The 21,196-nt window shown below is 39.4% G+C and overlaps 1 protein-coding gene across 6 annotated transcripts in view; it reads left to right on the plus strand.

The window, feature by feature from the left end:
- IFT80 (intraflagellar transport 80) overlaps window positions 1-21,196 on the plus strand; it is a 168,043-nt gene that overhangs the window by 134,336 nt on the left and 12,511 nt on the right. For 5 of the 6 annotated variants that reach the window (XM_039489312.1, XM_039489311.1, XM_039489310.1 and 2 more), the window contains 7 exons: window positions 2,394-2,468; window positions 4,133-4,296; window positions 15,141-15,205; window positions 16,174-16,309; window positions 17,230-17,377; window positions 19,814-19,985; window positions 20,392-20,409. In XM_039489312.1, coding sequence (XP_039345246.1) covers window positions 2,394-2,468; window positions 4,133-4,296; window positions 15,141-15,205; window positions 16,174-16,309; window positions 17,230-17,377; window positions 19,814-19,985; window positions 20,392-20,409 — 778 coding nt within the window. The remainder of the gene's footprint in view (window positions 1-2,393; window positions 2,469-4,132; window positions 4,297-15,140; window positions 15,206-16,173; window positions 16,310-17,229; window positions 17,378-19,813; window positions 19,986-20,391; window positions 20,410-21,196) is intronic. The other variant, XM_039489313.1, reaches the window with a different exon arrangement.

Raw genomic sequence — 21,196 nt, forward strand, 5'->3', positions numbered from 1 at the left:
AGAGCTCAGGACTGGGGCATAGGATTGCGGTGTGGGGATGAGGGCTGCAAGGTGGGGCCAGGAATGAGGGGTTCAGGATGTGGGAGGGGGCTCTGGGCTGATGCAGGAGGGGTTCAGGGCTCTGGGTACAGGCTCTGGGGTGGGGCTGAGGATGAAGGGTTTGGGGTGCAGGAGGGTTCTCAGTGCTGGAGCAGTGGATTGGGGTGCAGGAGGGGGGTCAGGGTTCTGGGCTGGGTGTGCAGGCTCTGGGGTGGGGCTAAGGCAGGGAATTGGGGTGCAGGCTTACCTCTAGCGGCTCCCAGACAATGGCACAGCCCGGGTGCAGAGGCAGGATTCCCGCCTGTCCTGGCACCACGGACTGTGTTGCACCCTGGAACGGCCAGCAGCAGGTCCGGCTCTTAGGCAGAGGCGCACAAGCAGCTCCGCATGGCTCTCACCCGCAGGCACTGCCCCCTAGATTCCATTGGCCAGGAACCGGCCAATGAGAGTGCGGAGACAGTGCGTGGGGCGGGGGCAACGCGCAGAGTCCCATGGCCCCCCACCTAGGAGCCGGACCTGCTGCTGGCCACTTCCGGGGCACAGCATGGTGTTGGAACAGGTAGGGACTAGCCTGCCTTTAGCTGGGCAGCACCACCACCAGGACTTTTAACAGCCCAGTGGGTGGTGCTGATCCAGTGCCAGTAATGGGTCGCAACCCACATTTTGAAAACCACTGCTTTATTGAATAGAAGCAGTGGGCTTGGGCAGGGGGTTGGCTTTACAGGGACAGTGATATAAGCCAGGTGAAGGTTTGGGAAAGCACTATGCATACAAGCAGCTCACATTACTGTGACTCATTACTGAAACTGCCTTTCAAAGCCTCGGAGATACGCAGCACCCTTTGCTCTGCTCTTCTTATTGCCCTGATGTCTGGCTGCTCAAAAGTGGCTGCCATGCGATCTGTCTCGGCAGCACTGAAGGGCTCCCTGCCGCCGAAATGCCGCCGAAGACCCGGACCACCGCCAGGCCAGGGCTCGTGGGGCCCCTGCGGGACCTGGGGCAAATTGCCCCACTTGTCCCCCGCCTCTGGGCAGCCCTGCTCATTTTTCCACTGTCAGAGCAGCTCTCAGTTTTGTGTTGCTGAACTGCAGGGCAGGGGAAAGCTCTGCACAAAGTTCCTGGAAGATGGTCTTCTGCAGTCAAGAGTTCTGCAGCCACTGCTCATCATCCCATACCTGCATAACGATGCAGTCCCACCAGTCAGTGCTTGTTTCATGGGACCAGAAATGGTGCTCAGAGTGCAGCTGCTCTGTGACTGCCATCAGAAACTGAATTTTTTTTTCCCATGGCTTGCAGCAGGGCTGCTTGCAGGACATTGCTATGTTTCACATGGCAGATCCTACTTTGGCTCTGGAAATACCACAGGAGAAGGCGCGAGGTGTTTGAGATGCTCACAGCAAGAGTGCACAGCTGAGCAGGCTCCATACTTCTGAGGTTATGGCATATGCGCAACGGTTTTAAGGCATGAAAACCACTGAGTTGTTTGCTGTTGAAGGGAAGGAGGGAGCACAGTGCATTGTGGAATGCTGACACAATGTTCCCATTCTCCCCTGAGACTATGTTTTGGGCCTGTGAGGCATTGCAGAAACTTCCCAAAACACACTGTGGCAAGTTGTACTTTGGGATAGCGCCTCACAATGCAATGCACTGCTTTGTGCATTGATGCAGGTGCTGCCAGTGAGGACACACTCCATCGAGACAGTGAGCATAGTGTGGTCACAGACAATCGACTTCATTAATTCGGGGGCTCGAGGTCGAATTAGATAAAGTTGACTTAATTTTGTAGTGTAGACAGCCCAAACTTCCAGCCTTATTTATAAGGGATAATACAGAACTCAATCATGTCATGTCTGTAATGTAGTTCACCAGTCATAGGTGCTGGAATCTAAAGCTAATACCTAAATGTTGTTTCCTTGCTCAATAATATGATTATTGTTGAACCACCAGTGCACGCATAAGTTCATATAGGAGTAAATCCTGTGGCCAGTGTAAAAGCTGCGGAAGACTCTGAAGAAACTAAACTGATGTGGCTCTACAATGTGTAGGAGGGCAGAATAGAGTGAGGTTGTGTGCGACTTACAAGCCACGGAGCACAATACTACAAGGGCTACAGTGCATAAAGTGTTTAGGAAGCAGGAGGGAAGATGTGCAGCTGCATGATCCGCTGGCTAAACTCATGTGACGAGATTTTCAAAGTCGGAAATGGTGGTTAGATACCCAACTGCTATGACTTTCAATAGGAATTGGACACCTAACTATCATTCATACCTTTGAAAATCAAAGATAAAAATGTATTTTCATTACTTTGTGAATTTTAGAAATGTTAATTAATACTAATCTTAATATTATTTTAGTACAAAGAACTGGAACACACCGCTTATCTTTGACCTCAAAGAAGGAACCGTTAGTTTAATTCTACAAGCAGAAAGGTAGTGTCTTTATTATAATGCACAAGACTAGTTTTTTGTTAAAATGTACATTTGTAAAACTGTGGGTGAGTGGGTGGGTGTTTCTCAAATATTAGTAACAAAATAAAATATACATTATCGGTAGGTAGTGGATGGAGTCACATTGTGTGACTAAAAGGTCATGTTGTTATATAGTATCTATGATATGATTGCAGAACTGAATTGCTTCATACATTACATGTGCACTGTATCATTATACTTATCTTTTATTTACAATGGAAAGTAAATAATCTTCAGCTGTTACGCTAACATCTGTTTTTGATCTTTGATCTTTTATATTTGTTTAAATGGAACATATTCTATAGAAATAATCTTTACTACAAGCTGGTCCTCTGCTTATTAATAAAATGGTCAATTGTGCTGAATAAAAGTAAAATGTAATTTTACATTTTCACTGATAGTACTTATATGTAATATTTATACATGTATGAAGTGGCTGTATTTCCTCCATTTTAAATGTTTATGTGGTTACCTACCTGAAAATCATTTACCAAAGAGACCTTCCTTTGTGTGTAGCTCTGCCGAGAGTCTGCATTGTTTTCTAGAATAAGACTGGGAATCAGGAATGCCTGAGTTCTAGTTTGTCTTGCCTCTAATTTTCTGTATGGCCTTGGACATAAGCCCAAATTTTCAAAAGTGTACATTATTTTTGAGTGCCCAATTTTAAACACTTGGGAACTGATTTTCAGAGGTATTGTGCTCTTACAACTCCAAATATAGTCAGTGGAGGCATTTCTGAAGATCAGGCCCTAGATCTGAAGTTAGGCGCCCAAATTTAGAAGGTGCTTTTGAAAATGTGGGGATAGATCCTCTGTTACTGTGAATTGCCGTAGCTCCATTGAAGTCAATACAAAATTTTGGGGAAATCATTCTTCCCTTGCAAATATCTATATGAGTAGGCAATGGCTCCCACTGTAGACAATAGAGCTATGACAATTTATATCAGCTGAGGATCTGCCTTTGGCCTTTAATCTTTCTATTTGAATTTTCTTCATCTGTATTCATTATTATTTAAATTCTATATAAATACTAGTTCAGAAACATAAACGTTGAAAAAGGCCACTTCTCCATAGGGAAAGGCATCTTAATAAACTGAGGTTGGAATTAATTACAGAAAGTATCTTCTAAGTATCTAAAGTTCATCTGCCTTCCATGACAGTTCCATCATGGTGAAGAAACAGATACAGAAAGATTTTAAAAATGGCAGATGTAAGCTCTCAACCAGTTTCTAAGCTATGTACACACAGTGAGCATCCTTTGCAGCTCCTGAGCTTCTGTGAACACTTTTGTGTAAGGGGCTCAAAATCATAGTATTTTCTAATTTCCTATAGAGAGGTGCCTTATCATCCGAATATGTAAAGTGAGAGTGTAAAACTATAGAATATACTATTATAGTAATAGATTTCCCATAGCTAATTAAAATCCTTATATTTGAAAGACGACATTAAAATTGAATTCCCAAGTGTGGAACTTTCTTTCCAAAAATAGAGTTCCAAATTTAGGGTTTATAAATTATGTAGCTTACACATAAAACACTTGCAGTATTTTAGACAATTATCTTAAAATTGCTGAATCATTCTACCACCCTCCACTACAACTAGTTAAATGAGCTGTATTGTTTGCAGGCATTTTCTTCTTATAGATGGTGGAGGGATCTATTTATATTCCTATGAAGGACGATTAATTTCATCTCCAAAATTTCCAGGAATGAGGACAGATGTATTAAATGCCCAAACTGTATCTTTGAGTAATGATACTCTTGCAATAAAAGACAAAGCTGATGAAAAAGGTATGTTTACAGTTTAATGTTTTTACTTTGGCTAGCAAGTTACTTGCAAAGTGTTAAAAAGCTGATAATTTCATGTGCATTTGATATCTTTCATTCATATGTAGCACATTCATGAGTTAAAAATTAGGCATGAAACAAAAATAACAATTTTTCATATTAATTTTTATTTTTGTTTTTGAAGTACTACTAATTTTGCAGTAGTTGCCTACAGGACAGTATTTTCATAACGGGGAAAAGGCATGTTTCTTCCACAACCTTCCACTCTCCAGTTATAGGCAATGCCATGTGTGACCGGTTCCCCCTGGGGTGCCACCTGGAACTGGGTTACTACTGAGCCTTGTGACCCACCAGCCTGGGCTCCCTCTCACACTGTGCTGCTGTGACAAGCTGCAAAGCCACCCAAGCTTTCACCAGCATTCACACAGGTAGGGACACACCCAGCTGCAGTTACATGCAGGGCTCTCTAACCACCAACTTCCCAGCCTAGGACCCCAGAGAAGTACTGTCCTGGCCTGGTCAAATCTGGCCAGTATATGGGTTTAATACCTGGTCCACCTCTCCCTCAATGTGAAGAGGACTATGCACACTTGTGGTAACCAAGCTGAGATTTTCACCAGACACCTTAGTCAAACACACATTGGTTTGGATTAAAACATGAAATAAGTTTATTAACTACAAAAAGATAGATTTTAAGTGACTATAAGTGATAGCAAACAGATCAAAGCAGATTACCTAGTAAATAAACAGCAAACTGAGCTTAACATACTAGTAAATTAGCAAATTCTCACCCTGAGTGATAAACAGGTTGGCAGATTCTTAAGGCAAAAGCTGCCTTTGCTTTGCAGCTTGGGTTTCCCAGGTTTTCATAAACAGGCTAGAACTCCCTTTAGCCTGGGACCATCACTTCCCCCAGTTCCGTCTTTGTTCCTCAAATGTTTCCAGGTGTGTTGTAGGGGGAGTGAGGTACCATCATGATGTCATTTCCCCCTTTTATATCTTCTTCCCACTTGCAGGAAAGCTCTTTTTCTGTAACCTGAGTCAAACAGTTCCCATTGTATAGTGTTATCTCTGAGAGGTTTCTGTTGTACACGGTTCCTGGGGTAATCCTTGTGCTTGTATGCATTTCCTCAATAAGCCATTAACATTGTTTGGCCTTTTTACTATTGTACCTGAAAGGCTGCTTGTGAGTGTTTTCAACCTCACAACATGTTTCAGTAACACATACATAGCCAAACTTCATATACGATGATAGCACATACTATCCAATGAGATATTAATGTCTAGTAGAGCAACACTTTTAGAATGATACCTCACAAGGCATACTTTGTGCAAAACATATCCTAATTATATGACAGTGGTGAATAAGGGGGTACCAGGGTGTCACACCATGGAAAAACCAGGAGTCATTTGTAGTGAAAATTTCAATCATTTCTCACTCTCACACATGGTTCACTATAAGAAATACCGATGTGGTTACTGTTTTCCCTGTCTGCCTACTGAACTCAGGAGCCAGCAGTGCATTAATTGTGACGGATTGTAGCCTTCAGATAGTCTTTGTTTTGGTCAACTATTTTTCATCATTGTTAGTTTTATGTGCAGCTTTTATGGGGTTAGTTGTGACTTAGTAGTGTTTCAGAGAAATATTTGTGTATAATTGTTTACAATCTTTTACAAATGGTGTTTTAATTTCTAACACTGTCACAAAATCTTTCTCTCTCTCCAAATGAGCAAACATAAAGTTCAGGCATCTCTTTTGTGTTAAATATTTTGAGGAGATCTGCCTCCTGCATCCCCTTTTCTTTTAACCACAGAAGGGACTGTGTAGTTGTCTCTTCACCTGTTGAATTTTTTTGAGTCTGCTTGATAAGGAATCAAGAATACTGATTCAAAGGGCAGAGTATTTTTTCTATAGTTATTCATGAGTCATTGACAGCAACTATGTATTGTATTCAATGTATTTTGTAGAAAAAAAATCTACTTTTTTATTTTGTAGAGATTAACAATCCTTACTTTCTTCTACCCAGGAGATTTAGAATTAAAAGTGCCTACGGACTGTATTTAGGACCCCAGACTGCTGAGATATTTTAATTATACCAGATAATTTCTTTCATAGTTCTCTCCTCTGATCTGGAATTACCATCTCTAAGAGGGACAGAATAGTTCAGTCTTTGAATCTATTCCTTCTTTTGTCTCTCTTCATACTTCCTATAAAAGTGGAATTGTGGAGATGTTTTTGTTTGCTTTGCTTTGTTCTGTAGATGCTTGCCCACTAAGAACCGGCCTTAACACCAAGTCATATCACATAGATCACAGAACTATCATATGGAAATGGTTTTTACTGTCCTCCTTCTCTACATGTTTTCCAGTAAATACATCTCATAGATGGCATCCCTTTTTATAATTAGGTTCTATAAATAGTGTTATATACTACAGAACTGTCTTGGCCCTCTGCTACCAATTTCAGAATTGTACAGGACAAATGGGAGCAATAAAATTCTGGACTCCATTTTGGATTTGCTTCTCTAAGAAACAAATCCAAGTAGTCACTTTTTAACTGTTTGAAAGCTCTGACTTTTGCTATTAATATGAATTTGAGCATTGCCTATGTTCAAACCTGCATTTCCATTTGAAAACAAAGGTTTTTAAACTTCTCATAGCCACTGTACAAACTTGCTCCTCAGGGCAAGTCCAACATGGAAGCTGCAAGTGTATCCCTAAAGCCACTTGTGAAAGTAAAAGCCCTTCATTTTTGTTGGAGCAAGAGCAGTCCTAATTATACTGTCTCGCTAAAATGCTCACCTCACTAGCTGGGGTGCAGTTTTGATGTGTCCAGAGGCAAAAGGGGGACCCCTCTTCCCTTCTTTTGCAGGTGGGATAGGAAAAAGAGGGAAATTCTCAAGCAGGAGAAGCTGGGGCAGTGCTATATACACTCCTCCTGGTTCCTCCTCCCTCTCTCTCCAGCATGTGTCTCATTCTTTCCCCCCATTCATCCTCTAAAGGTAGGGGACTATCCCACATGGGATTCAAGTGATGGAGCCTGGACCCACCTACTCCCACTGTCATTGCACAGCGGACCTACAAGAGGCTGGATGAGTGGTTCCCCCCTGCTGGGGGAAGTGAGTGGGCGGTGCTTCAACTTGCTCTTACTGTTTTGAGCAGATATTTTGAGCTCCATTTGCTGCATTGGCGAGTCACTGGTTTGACTCTGGTCCAACCCCATACTTACCCACACTTATGTAGTGAGCTAGACCTCGTATGATGTTCGGCGTTAGCTTGATCACTAAACTTTATTTGGGGTCCAGAAGTGATTTTTCCCATATGGCAAAGTTTACAAAGTACTATGGTTTTTTTTTTACCTTCCATCTGTGGTCCAGTTTTGGAGTTTTAAATTTCATTGTTGTGACTTTGGCAGGTTCCAGTGCAGTTGATCGTTTTAAAGTGTCTGACATGAAGTCTCTCTAACCCAATGTGCTGTTTAGGCATGGTCCTGAACAGGACATTGCATGGTAATAGGATATGCCTCCATGTCTCATGTAGCATATGGCTCCCCTCATCTCATTTCTCATAGACTCATAGACTTTAAGGTCAGAAGGGACCATTATGATCATCTAGTCTGACCTCCTGCATAATGCAGGCCACACAATCTGACCTATCCATTTCTATAACAAACCCCTAACCTATGTCTGAGTTATTGAAGTCCTCAAATTGTGGTTTGAAGACCTCAAGCTGCAGAGAATCCTCCAGCAAGTGACCCGTGCCCCGTGCTGCAGAGGAAGGCGAAAAACCTCCAGGGCCTCTGCCAATCTGCCCTGGAGGAAGATTCCTTCCTGACCCCAAATATGATGATCAGTTAAACCCTGAGCATGTGGGCAAGACTCACCAGCCAGCACCCAGGAAAGAATTCTCTGTAGTAACTCAGATCCCATCCCATCTAACATCCCATCACAGACCACTGGGCATACTTACCTGCTGATGATCAAAGATCAATTGCCAAATTAATTGCCAAAATTAGGCTATCCCATCATACCATCCCCTCCATAAACTTATCAAGCTTAGTCTTAAAGCCAGATATGTCTTTTGCCCCCACTACTCCCCTTGGAAGGCTGTTCCAGAACTTCACTCCTCTAATGGTTAGAAACTTCGTCTAATTTCAATTTCTCCTACCTTCTTTGTGGAGGAGGGGAGTGGGTTGGGACTCTGCCTTTCTACCAGGGTCCCTGGGTAGGTCTGAGAGTGTGGAGGGGGCTTTGCCTCAGACTTCCCCTTGGATTTGTATAACCCAGGGCCATTGGTGCCCAGCTGAAGTCCACGCTAGAAAAGCCTTGCCAGGAAGATGGGGAGAATGGTCCCCATTGGTCAAGGGTTTTAATAAAGTTGCAGCTTCAATGGTTAACCATACTAGAGCATACATGTCTCATTGTTTCTGTCTCCACATCAGCATAACATTTAAATATTTTAAAAGGAGCCACAAGTTGATGTGGCATGAGTGTATGGCTATCAAAATGCAAAGTCTGGCAGTTCCAGGCATATTTAAAGGGACAGCACTGCATATGTGACTCATTGGTTGCTAAAGGTTCTGTTCAATAATGTTGTCCTTTCAACCTTATTCACGTGTATCAGACAGTGGTAGCAGCTATCATTTATTATCCAAAACAGTGAAATGTGAGCTTCTTTTATTTGAGAGTCTGACAGTTATTAGGATTGGTTTGGGTTAGAGAAGCATATCAGCCTTTCTTCTTATAGACTATTTCATAGACATTGCAAACATGGTCCATCTCTTTCACCCCAATCTATCAATCCTGTTACATTTACTTTATACTTCAGCTTGAGAACTTGATGTCTGCATGTCTTTATTATTTTTTCTGTTCTGTCATCTTGTTTACAAATGCTTCATTGACAGCTTATAGTATTCACTGGAAGATTCCCAGAGTTATGACATTTGGACTTAACAGGTGTTTCATTTATAGGGCATATAAGTATTCTGATACTTTAAAGGCGATTTATCTAGTTGCAGTAGTCTCTTGTCATTACTTCATGGCAAAGTTGTGCTCGACTATACCTACAGTTTTACAAGAGCATCTTTTCTAAAGCAAGCCATTGAATTGTCAAAATGGACAGTCAAGAAAGTGCTCTTGCTTTTTAATTAGCATGGTTAGAAAATTCCCTGCCAGCAATCTCAACTGCCATTACATTAACCTGCACAAGTAGTCCCATTTCCTAGGCATGATGAACTTGGTTTTCAACAGTGAGTTCAGCTTTAGGCTTACTTATCTTGCAAATAAGCAGCAAATGTACTTTCTTTTGCTCTAAGGAAAGAAACTCAGAATGAAGTACTAGTGCAAAGGACAAAAAGGGGTCCTGACAATGATCAGCACTGAGTTAAACTCCATAATAATGAATGCACAGTGAATTACTCAGAATAAAAGCTGCAACTTCAATTACATGAAGACTAAAGTATCTATGAACATTTAAAGCAGCACTCCCCCAAGACAGAGAAAAGTGGGTGGGAGGGGGACTCTCCCTCTGCATTTAGGTGAGAGGGATTTGTACTCCTTCTCATTGCTTAGTTAAACCCCCAGTTGTAGATCCTTATCTTTTGTGGGGAATAAACACATTATTCCATTGCAAACCATTATTTACAGTATATCAATATAATTTTATTACCTATTTTATTTCTTTTATGAAAGTATGCTTTGGGAGAAAGTAACCTTTAGAGGCAGGATATTAAAGACCTATATAATTTTTAATGTAAAAATTAAAATGGATTTTCATTAGTAAAACTCACATTTCACTATAAATTATTCAGAGAAGCATTGACTAACAATAAATTATACATATGTAGATGAAAGATACATTTACTTCTGAGATAACATTTTCTTCATTTTATTATATTGTTCATATAAAGAAACTTCATTTTATTGCTGTACTAATCTTTGGTACAGCAGGGATAAATTATGGCTTGTGCTATGAGTATTTTTAAATACAAGGTTTGTATAAATAATGTATCCATAAATATCGTATGTTATCTATACACACATACACAAACTTTTGAGGGCACTTCCACAAGTTCCTCTTCTGTTGCTTCTTTCACTCTATCCATCTTCATGGAGAAAAGGGTGTATCTTTCTCCTGACCAGTGCTGCAGGCCCACTCTGCAAGTCTTGCCAGCCAGTTCTGAGCTAGAGCTAATCAGTCACTTTCACAAAAAAAAAAAAACAGGAGTACTTGTGGCACCTTAAAGACTAACAAATTTATTTTAGCATGAGCTTTCGTGAGCTGCAGCTCACTTCTTCGGATGCATAGAATGGAACACACAGACAGGGGATATTTATACATACAGAGAACATGAAAAGGTGGAAGTATGCATACCAACAGGCAGAGTCTAATCAATTGAGATGAGCTATCGTTAGCAGGAGGAAAAAAACTTTTTGAAGTGATAATTAAGATGTCCCATAGAAGGTGAGAGGAGAACTTAACATAGGGAAATAGATTCAATTGGTGTAATGACCCAACCATTCCCAGTCTTTGTTTAGGCCACAGTTAATAGTATCTAGTTTGCATGTTAATTCAAGTTCAGCAGTTTCTCTTTGGAGTCTGTTTTTGAAGTTTTTTTGTTGCAAAATTGCCACCTTCAAGTCTGTCACTGAGTGGTTAGAGAGGTTGAAGTGTTCTCCCACTGGTTTTTGAATGTTATGATTCCTGATGCCAGATTTGTGTCCATTTATTCTTTTGCGTAGAGACTGTCCAGTTTGGCCAATGTACATGGCAGAGGGGCATTGCTGGCACATGATGGCATATATCACGTTGGTAGATGTGCAGGTGTACGAGCCCCTGATGGTGTGTCTGATGTGATTAGGTCCTATGATGGTGTCACTTGAATGGATATGTGGACAGAGCTGGCATCGGGCTTTGTTGCAAGGATAGGTTCCTGGGTTAGTGTTTATGCTGTATGGTGTGCGGTTGCTGGTGAGTATTTGCTTCAGGTTGGGAGGCTGTCTATAAGCGAGGCCTGGCCTGTCTCCCAAGATCTGTGAGAGTGAGGGATCATCTTTAAGGATAGGTTGTAAATCTTTGATGATGCGCTGGAGAGGTTTTAGTTGGGGGCTGTAGGTGATGGCTAGTGGTGTTCTGTTATTTTCTTTTTTAGGCCTGTCCTGTAGTAGGTGGCTTCTGGGTACTCTTCTGGCTCTGTCAATCTGTTTTTTCACTTCAGCAGGTGGGTATTGTAGGTTTAAGAATGCTTGATAGAGATCTTGTAGGTGTTTATCTCTGTCTGAGGGATTGGAGCAAATACGATTGTATCTTAGAGCTTGGCTGTAGACAATGGATCGTGTGGTGTGTCCGGGATGGAAGCTGGAGGCATGTAAGTAAGTATAGCGGTCAGTGGGTTTCCGGTATAGGGTGGTATTTATGTGAATCGTTTATTAGCACAGTAGTGTCTAGGAAATGGACCGCTTGTGTGGATTGGTCTAGGCTGAGGTTGATGGTGGGATGGAAATTGTTAAAATCTCGGTGGAATTCCACGAGGGCTTCTTTTCCATGAGTCCAGATGATGAAGATGTCATCAATGTAGCGCAAGTAGAGTAGGGGCGTTAGGGAACGAGAGTTAAGGAAGCGTTGTTCTAAGTCAGCCATAAAGATATTCTACGCAAAAGAATAAATGGACACAAATCTGACATCAGGAATCATAACATTCAAAAACCAGTGGGAGAACACTTCAACCTCTCTAACCACTCAGTGACAGACTTGAAAGTGGCAATTTTGCAACAAAAAAACTTCAAAAACAGACTCCAAAGAGAAACTGCTGAACTTGAATTAACATGCAAACTAGATACTATTAACTGTGGCCTAAACAAAGACTGGGAATGGTTGGGTCATTACACCAATTGAATCTATTTCCCTATGTTAAGTTCTCCTCTCACCTTCTATGGGACATCTTAATTATCACTTCAAAAAGTTTTTTTCCTCCTGCTAACGATAGCTCATCTCAATTGATTAGACTCTGCCTGTTGGTATGCATACTTCCACCTTTTCATGTTCTCTGTATGTATAAATATCCCCTGTCTGTGTGTTCCATTCTATGCATCCGAAGAAGTGAGCTGCAGCTCACGAAAGCTCATGCTAAAATAAATTTGTTAGTCTTTAAGGTGCCACAAGTACTCCTGTTTTTTTTTGCGGATACAGACTAACACGGCTGCTACTCTGAAACCAGTCACTTTCAGTGCCTCATCAAAGGCGGAGTCTGTAGATCCTGTGCTGTGGTGGCAGCTGTCAATCAGGATTAGCCAGCTCTAAAGAGGATTATCTCAATTCGGGCCTGCAATAAGGTGTGTAATAGTCTTGCAGAAGGCCAGCACAGAGAAAGATAGAAACCCTGTGCCCAGAGATTGTTGCTTTTCTCAACTAGGCCTTTCCTATTAAGCCCACTGTAGAGGTGGTCCCTTTTCCTCTCCCCTGTCAGAAGGTGAAATGTGTAGCTTCCCATGGTACAGCTTGCTCAGTCAGATCGTTCTCTGTTTTCTGGGAGCCCTTTGTCAGTGGCCCAGAAACAGGGTCCTGGCCCACTGCACTGCTCAAACAGACTCGGAGGAGGGTGAAGAAACTGTTCTCAGCAACAGATGCAGACCCTTTTGACTCCTCCACATGGTTTCTGTAGGAGAATGGAATATCTTCATTAAATCTGTAGACTATTATGGAAAAGGGGGACATAGTCATCCTCTTTCTGGATATTTTCAACGGAGAGAGAACCTTTCGAGATAAAAAATTAGGTTTTAAATGCTTGTAAAGAGTTGTTGGGATTTTCCAGATACTAATGTGGCTTTTCCTAAAACACTTAGTAAGCATTACAGATTGGGCAGGATATTCATGTCCTCACTCTGTGTGTGGTAGTTTGTACAAAATCTTCTTCATTTCATTTTCTACAGTCATTATGATAGCAATAGTATTTGTTTGTATAAGATCAAGAATTAAGGTCATGTAGACAACCATGCACAGAAATGAGAGCAAAGCACCTCGTAAGTAATAACTCACTTTTGTTTGCATGTTTAACCATCTGCAGAAAATAACACTCGTACACAACCCTTTCTTTCTCCTCTGCAAGTGCTACCAACGACCTCAGGAGAACACCTGTTCTCATAACCTTTTTTCCTCTACCGGTGAAACCAACGACCTCAAACCAACATCCTGTATCCTGAAAGAAACCCACAATAACATATTATTAATACATTAACAGCGCCATCCTTTGGAATAAAAATATTCATACGTTACAGGGTTCAGATGGCAACATACAACTTACAAGGGCAAAGTTCAAGTGGAATGTGATGTCATCAAACCTCTAAGATGTGTCTCTGACATTATTAACAATCTTCCTGTGTTTAATTTTTGCTCAATCATGTACAATTTTACAGAAATGTTCATAACAGTGAGATACTACTTTCCTCACTAGCTTTAAGTAGCCCAGACCACATCTGTCAGAATATATGTAAGCTTGTTCTTCCATTCTCCCTCTTTATGAGCCGTTTGGCCAAACCAGAAGTACAAGTTATACACAAGCAAAGTATTTAGACATTCAGATATAATAGAAAAAGTACAAAACCCAAGCCTACATCATGTAGAATTTATGCTCATTTATGATAGTGCAAAGTTATGGCAGGTTGGAGGCTTCCAGGCCACAAAGCAGCTGTAACTTCCCTTCATCAGAGTGGTTGCACCAATGAGCAGCAGTGGACTTGGATGGGCCCTTGGCAGGGCCAGCTCCAGCTTTTTTGCCGCCCCAAGCGGCGAAGTGAAAAAAAAAAAAAGATAAAGCTGAGTGGCGGCACTTCAGCAGCAGCTCAATCGTGCCGCTTTATTCTTCAGAGGCAATTCGGCGGCGGGTCCTTCGTTCCCTCTCTTCCTCTTCGGTGGCACTTCAGCGGCAGCTCAAAGAGGAAGAGAGGGACTGAGGGACCCACCGCCGAATTGCTGACGAAGACCCAGACGTGCCACCCCTTTCCATTGGCCACCCCAAGCACCTGCTTCCTTTGCTGGTGCCTGGAGCCGGCCCTGGCCCTTGGGTACTATAAAAGAGAATCACAGCTTTCTTCATCTTCCTTTAAAAAAAAAGTCCCTAGTCCTTTTTCTTTCAAAGAGACCGTGGAAAACATAAATGAGTGGATTTTTGGCAGGGGTAGAAGGAATGTGTGGTAGTGATGGATTTTCATTTATTTATTTATTTATTTTTAGCGGAGAGGGGAAGACAGGAGAATGTTTCACAAAGTTGCATGTATCTCTAAGGCAGAGGATTTTTGAGGGATCCCTTGTTAAAATTTTGTCACCAGCTGGATGAACATGATGATCCAAAACTAATTTCGGCATTCATATGCATCATCTAGAAATTAATATAATTGTTAGACTAATGTTAATTAGTTAATATAATTGTTAGATTAATGACTGGTGAACTATCACAGAAATGTGAAAATGGAATTTTCCCCTGAATGAGTGTACCATATTTCAACATTGTGCTAAAATAAGCACTCTGATAAGAAAGATTGATGTTTAAGAATTTTGATGGATCAAATTTTCAGTGTTCAAACTGAGATTTTTCCTGCAGTCAGCAGCATATAATGAATGTGTACCGACTTTTAAGATTTTAGTTTACTTGTGAATATGAAAATTAGATGTTCAAATCAGTAAGTTACCCTGTAATAAGCCTGTATATTATATTAAATAATACAATAGAAAGTTTGGAAAATCAATGAAGAGTTTGGAAAGTCTGGCAAAGAGATATCTGATCCACAGAAATGTTGAAATCTAACAAATATGATCTATTTCATTATTTAACACTACACCTTTTATTTTTCAAGTTATCTACCTGTTTGAAGCATTATCTGGGAAGCCATTAGGTGATGGGAAGCCTCTTACCCACAAGGTAATGTACATACTGTAATTTCACCTTTCAAACTGCATGTTTATATCTAGGAGCAAAGAAGTAACTATTAGGGGGTTAATATGATACTTAGAAAATATTTTTGCAAATCTAATTCTTTTATAGTACAGCACAAATTAGACTAACGTATATACTGCGTTGATGTACACAATTGTAGAGTACAGATTGGAAACCTTCGCTTTGTATAATTGTTATATTTCTCATACCTCCAAGAGATCAAAGTGAGCTTCAGGAGAGTTTCAGAGGAATGCTGCTAAGGGAGAACTAAAGTCTGTCATATGTTGCAGTGAAGCTAATCACTTGAATTCCCTCTATTCTCACTCCAGAGCCACTTGATTAGCATCTGCCTATCTCAACACTGAAGTCCTTTGCACTATTTCTTTGTTCTGCTGTCAGGAGAGAGGAAAGAAGAAATGGTGCTGTTGGTCTCCATGCACAATCTTTCTCTTTGTCTTCTCTTAAAGAGTGGTTGAACAGAAGACATTATCTTGGAGACATAACCTTGTTTTGTCCACTTTCTTCCCGGCAGTATAAGAAGGGCCTTGCAGGCAGTGGAGTAGACATCATGCAGCTCTGTAGTGGTATCATTGTGGGGCAAGAGGCACAGGTGCTCCTTCTCTTCCTTTATGCTGCTTTATATTTATTTTTCCTTCAGACTTTCAAGAGACTCATCAAGCCTCAGTGCTTCTGCAACGTAACAGACTATGCTCTTAATGGATTATTATATTAACCTTGTAGGAAATTAACTTCTGTAATGCTATACACTTAAATAAAATAGTTCTGGGGCTAAGACAAACATAACAGGAATTTTAAAAAATCCAGTTGTTGAACAGTAATAATGTATGTCACATTTTTTTTAGTGGATCATCACTTTCTTTTAATGTAGCATGATTCCTCCTATATGGATCTACCTGGCATAAACAATCAAGTGTTTTCTGTTTGTATTTTAGACAGAGATCACCGAAATTGCCCTTGATCAGAAGGGACTTACAAATGAAAGAAAAATTGTTTTTATTGATAAAAACAGAGATCTTTATATTACTTCTGTGAAGAGATTTGGGAAAGAACAGAAAATTATCAAAATTGGTAAGAACCAAGCCAAAATTACATTAATCTGCATTCTGGCAGCACACATATTTTATCTACAACAGGAGTGCTGGAAGCTCTATTATTTGATTAATTTAAAACTTCACTTGAAAGAACACCGGGGAATATGTTGTTGGGTACAATCCTGCTGTGGCTACTTGGGATGAATAAAATGAACTAATGTCATTTCCATTTCTAACTTCTGTGGTATCCAGCTAAACTGAATAAACACATTACCTGGGTATTTTTTATTATGCTCAGAAGTTAAATAGATAAGTTTTTGACATTTAAACTGTCATCACTACATTTTAGAGTGAAGAGTGCAAAGAGAATTGTAAGAGAAGCCCACATGTCCCTTAGAGCTGTTGTGTGTATATGCTGTCTGACTGCAGATTCTGATAGCACTTGATTCAGAAGGTTTTCTTCACAACCTCCAGCACTCGAAACATAATATTGTTAAATAAAAAGTGAAGTTCTGGAGAAAGGGATGTGGTCATCCAATAACTGCCCAAGCTGTATTCTGGTCACTCGTATTCATTTTGAACCTTGCCTTCCAAAATACAGTGTATGAACTGCCTCTGTAGTTTGTACAGAAACAGTTAAAGAATACACACTGCTCCCAGACTTGTGAATGTTTCAGTTAACAACAGGTGATAGTTAAGGCAATAAACAAAACTGAGTTATTTTGGCTCCATATATGTTAGAAATGGGAATATAAATGTCAGAAAAAGAATAGGGAAAATTACTATAATTAAAGTTTTAAGAATAAATTGCAACTCATGAAGGAATAAAAATAAAACCTGCTTTTTTAAAGTAGTTGTTGATGACCTGTAAGGATAGCAAAATTCCAAGAATGTTTACATTTTTTGTGTTTGTTGTGCATGTGCAAATAGGTAATATTTGTTTCTCTTTAAATTAAGGAACAATGGCACACACTTTGGCTTGGAATGACACATCCAACATACTTTGTGGACTCCAAGATACACGTTTTACAGTCTGGTACTATCCCAATACAGTTTATGTAGATAAAGATCTCCTGCCAAAAACACTGTATGAAAAAGATGCAAGGTAATGTATATTTTTACTCAGAATAATATTGCTGGATTTTTGTAAATATTGTGTGGAATTTTTCACTCAAATAATTCTTTACAAAGGAGGGTGTTAATTTAGCCACTTGAAATAGATGGCAGTTGCTACCTTCAGAATTCCTGCCACATCACTATTTCTGGATTAGGAAAGTTTTAACCATAGGTGTTAGCCATTCAAGGTGTACTATAAAGCTTTTTAAAAATGAATAAATGATAACTGTTTGAGGCAGAACACATAAGCACCTGAAAAGGGATGGACTTAAGCATGTGCTTTAAAGTGCCTATGAGCATTGGGGTCATAGTGCTAATTACTGTGGGAATCCCATTGTCTTCTTTTGGACTATTCACAATAATCCGTGTTTGCAGAATCAGGCCCTTAGATCACAAATCAGTAACCAAATTCTCTTTACGTATAGTTCTTTTAACATTCATGGTTCTCCATAACAGTGCTAAACTTGAGCATCAGCATGGTTAACAAGGCCCTAAATGTCATATATCACTTAATAAAACAGGGCATATGAAGGGTTCTGGAGCATCTAGTCTGCCTCAGATTTTCCCTGACCTCCTGTAAGAGTTATTTAAAATTTTCCAGCTTTGTGCCTTATTCATCAAAAATTGCTTTGTATTGGTGGGTTCTAATAAGTAATCTTTTGCACTTCTTTAGAAACTTCTATTCAAGCTTCTCAAAATGTTTTATAAACAATGATATATCTAACCTTACAGTTCCCTATTAATTCTCCCATCTGAAGAGAAAAGTAGCATATATCTTCATTTTACAAATGGGAGAATTGAGACACAGTGGCATTAAGTGATTTGCCCAAAGTCATAATGTATCAGTGGCAAAGTCAGAAATAAACGCAAGTCTCTTGACTCCAGGTGCTATGCTCTTCCCATTATATAATGTTCCTTCCCTTTTAATAAATAATTCAATTAGGTTAAAAGATTTGGTTTTTTTTAAATTACTTCCAATATTTTGATCCAAGTTCATTCTAGATAATAACTGAAAATATTGTAACCACCCTCACTGCAGGATATCACTGCAAATAGTGTGATACACCAGTCCCCTTTAGATGTTTGGTATGATGAGCTCAAGAGCAAGCACAGTAGGTGCTCCAACCACTAGCCTATAGAAACTCTAGCCCTAAGTGGGTTCCTGTCAAACACTCACATGCATTAGGTAACTTGGTTCCTTTATTTGACAATTACATGAAGAATAAACCAACAGGTTCTAATTCAGCCTAATATAAGTGTAATAAGCTAAGAGTCTTTCTGGGATCCCTGCACACTGTTGTCCTGATTTTAGACTGTGGCATTGTGACCTCCTCCTTGTAGGTATTGCTGGCCCCTTTCAAGAGAGTATGGCTCTGCCCAGGTCTTAGCCTTCCTGTACAGATCCCAGGCTGCTTGCTTCCCAGCTTTCTCTCCTCGGTTAGCTACCAGGCTGTTGTCTCTGGCATGTTGCTCTTGCTTTCACTCAGCCTCCAGATTTCTTGATTCTAGTCCTCTCTGAGCTCTGGTTGTACAGTATTTCTTTCCTGTGCTGGAAGGATTATGGAACCCTTTACAGGTTGGATTTTGAATTGGGTAACGCATTACTGAGCTAGTATATTCGTTACAATATATTTTTCCCAGAACTAATTAAAAAGGCAAATTACTTTTTTTCTAGGGTGTAATCACATAAATACAAAAGCTCAAATCTTAATCAGACTTTTCTTTAAAAACATTTTGCCTTTATGTTTTAGAAAACATAGTAGTTAATTGATATGTTACAACATTTCTGTATTGTCAGTGAAAAATATCAAACTATTCATTTATTTTTCTCTGAAACATTCATAGTATCTAAGTATAACTTTGGGTTTTCGAGTCATTTTCTGCAGTCTCTGGGAGTAGCTCTACAAAAAAATAAAAAACAATCCACTGAGAAGCACAGTTCACTGTTTTCCTCTTCTTACAATAATCCTTGATATTCAATCATTCTCACTCTCCTCATAGTACTTTTTATTTCATAATTAAACTTTAAGAGTCAGTACAGCCCAGAGCTTTTTATCCACATTTGTATGTGCAATTTCAACAGTTAAATGTGCAAATCAGGCATTTTTGCAAATACCCAAATTGTATTCCCACTTGCAGTGGTTGCGCACGACAGTGTACACGTGCTATTTTGCATCCAAATACTATATTCTGGCTTTTAAAAATCTGACCAAAAGTTGTTTTAGATTTAAACTCCATTGTACATATCTATTTAGTTGAATTTACAATAACTATTTAGATGTTTCTGTTCTGTTTGAAAACAAAGTTAAGAAAAATTTATCAATAACTCTTATCTAATTTGAAAATCACTAATAGCTTTAAACTCCTCCCATTATTTTCAATGAGAAAAAAAAATAACGTGCTTTACTTGACTTTCTTTCAACAGCGAATTTAGCAAAAATCCCCAGATAGTGCGATTTGTGGGAAATCAAGCAACGATCAGAAGAGCTGATGGCTCACTTATTCATCTCAATGTATCACCTTATCCAGCTATTCTTCATGAGTATGTTAGCAGTTCGAAATGGGAAGATGCAGTCAGACTGTGTCGCTTTGTTAAGGTAATTTTTAATATTCTACAGTATTCTCATAAATTACATTTGTTGCCTTTGTTTATATTTTCAAACAATAGGTAGTAATAGTAATTATATATGTAAATATTCTAAACTATTTTATTTCTTCAAGCTGTTTTTTTACCTTATAGTTTTTTCTTATTATTTTAGGGCTGATACAGAAAACACTTACACATATAATTAATTTTACTGATGCAAATAGTCCAAATGATTTCAGTGGGACTATTCACAAAAGTGGAGCTAGTAATGAGCATAAATGTTTTCTGGACTAGATTCTTACATAGCCAATTTTGTAAAAATGTTCTGTTCCACATATACTTACCTACAATCTTTTTAAAAAAAACATTTCTTCCCTTTCATTTTCTTTTTTCTTACTTTCTTTCTGATAATTTAGACAACAACAGCATATGAGGTGAGTGTAGCAGTATACTTTTTTTAAAAGGCATTTTTCCTTCCCTCATTAACACTTATAAAGGAATTTTATCTTCTTATATATGGTTATCATGATTTATAAACAAAATTGTATCTTAAAAATGTTTTCTCTGTTTTCTATATTATTTGAATTGAATGGTCAATATACATATTGAGCTAATTTGGGATATATTGTGATGTTTATATTGAGTTGTTTCCCTTATCTGAAGGTGGATACAAATGTTTTTATTCCAGTATTTGGCAGTTGGGAATTGGCATTTATAATTTCAAATGAAGCACTGACAGAAATTACACTGTGTAATTTCAGTGCGCCACTTCTTAAGAGACTGTGACTCTTATTTGCATCTTTTTGTAATTTTTTTAAAATACCGGGAAAGCACACACACACATATACCATCTATATTGAGTGGTAATACTGTATGTATAATATCCTTTCCACAGAAGTATAGTTATAGCTTCCAAGTCAGGGAAGTTTTTGGCATTTATAACTTTTTATGGTTGCTTACTATCTTCAGGGATGGATTGCATTCAATGACTTTAGGGTACTTAAAAGATAAATTGGTTAAAAGTTGCAAAGATCTTTTCTTCCTACCTTCTCTAGCTACCATCCCCTTTCACCTTCCTACTCCCTTTCATCAATCTTTCCTCAGCTGCTCTTACCTACCTACAGATAAGCAAGACAAGGTGGATAAGGTAATATTGTTTATTGGTGAAAGAAACAAGCTTTGGAGCTTACGCAGCTTGAAGAAGAGCTCTGTGTAAGCTCA

This window comes from Mauremys reevesii, linkage group 9, assembly GCF_016161935.1.
Source record: "Mauremys reevesii isolate NIE-2019 linkage group 9, ASM1616193v1, whole genome shotgun sequence".
In the NCBI taxonomy this organism is placed as follows: Eukaryota; Metazoa; Chordata; order Testudines; family Geoemydidae; genus Mauremys; species Mauremys reevesii.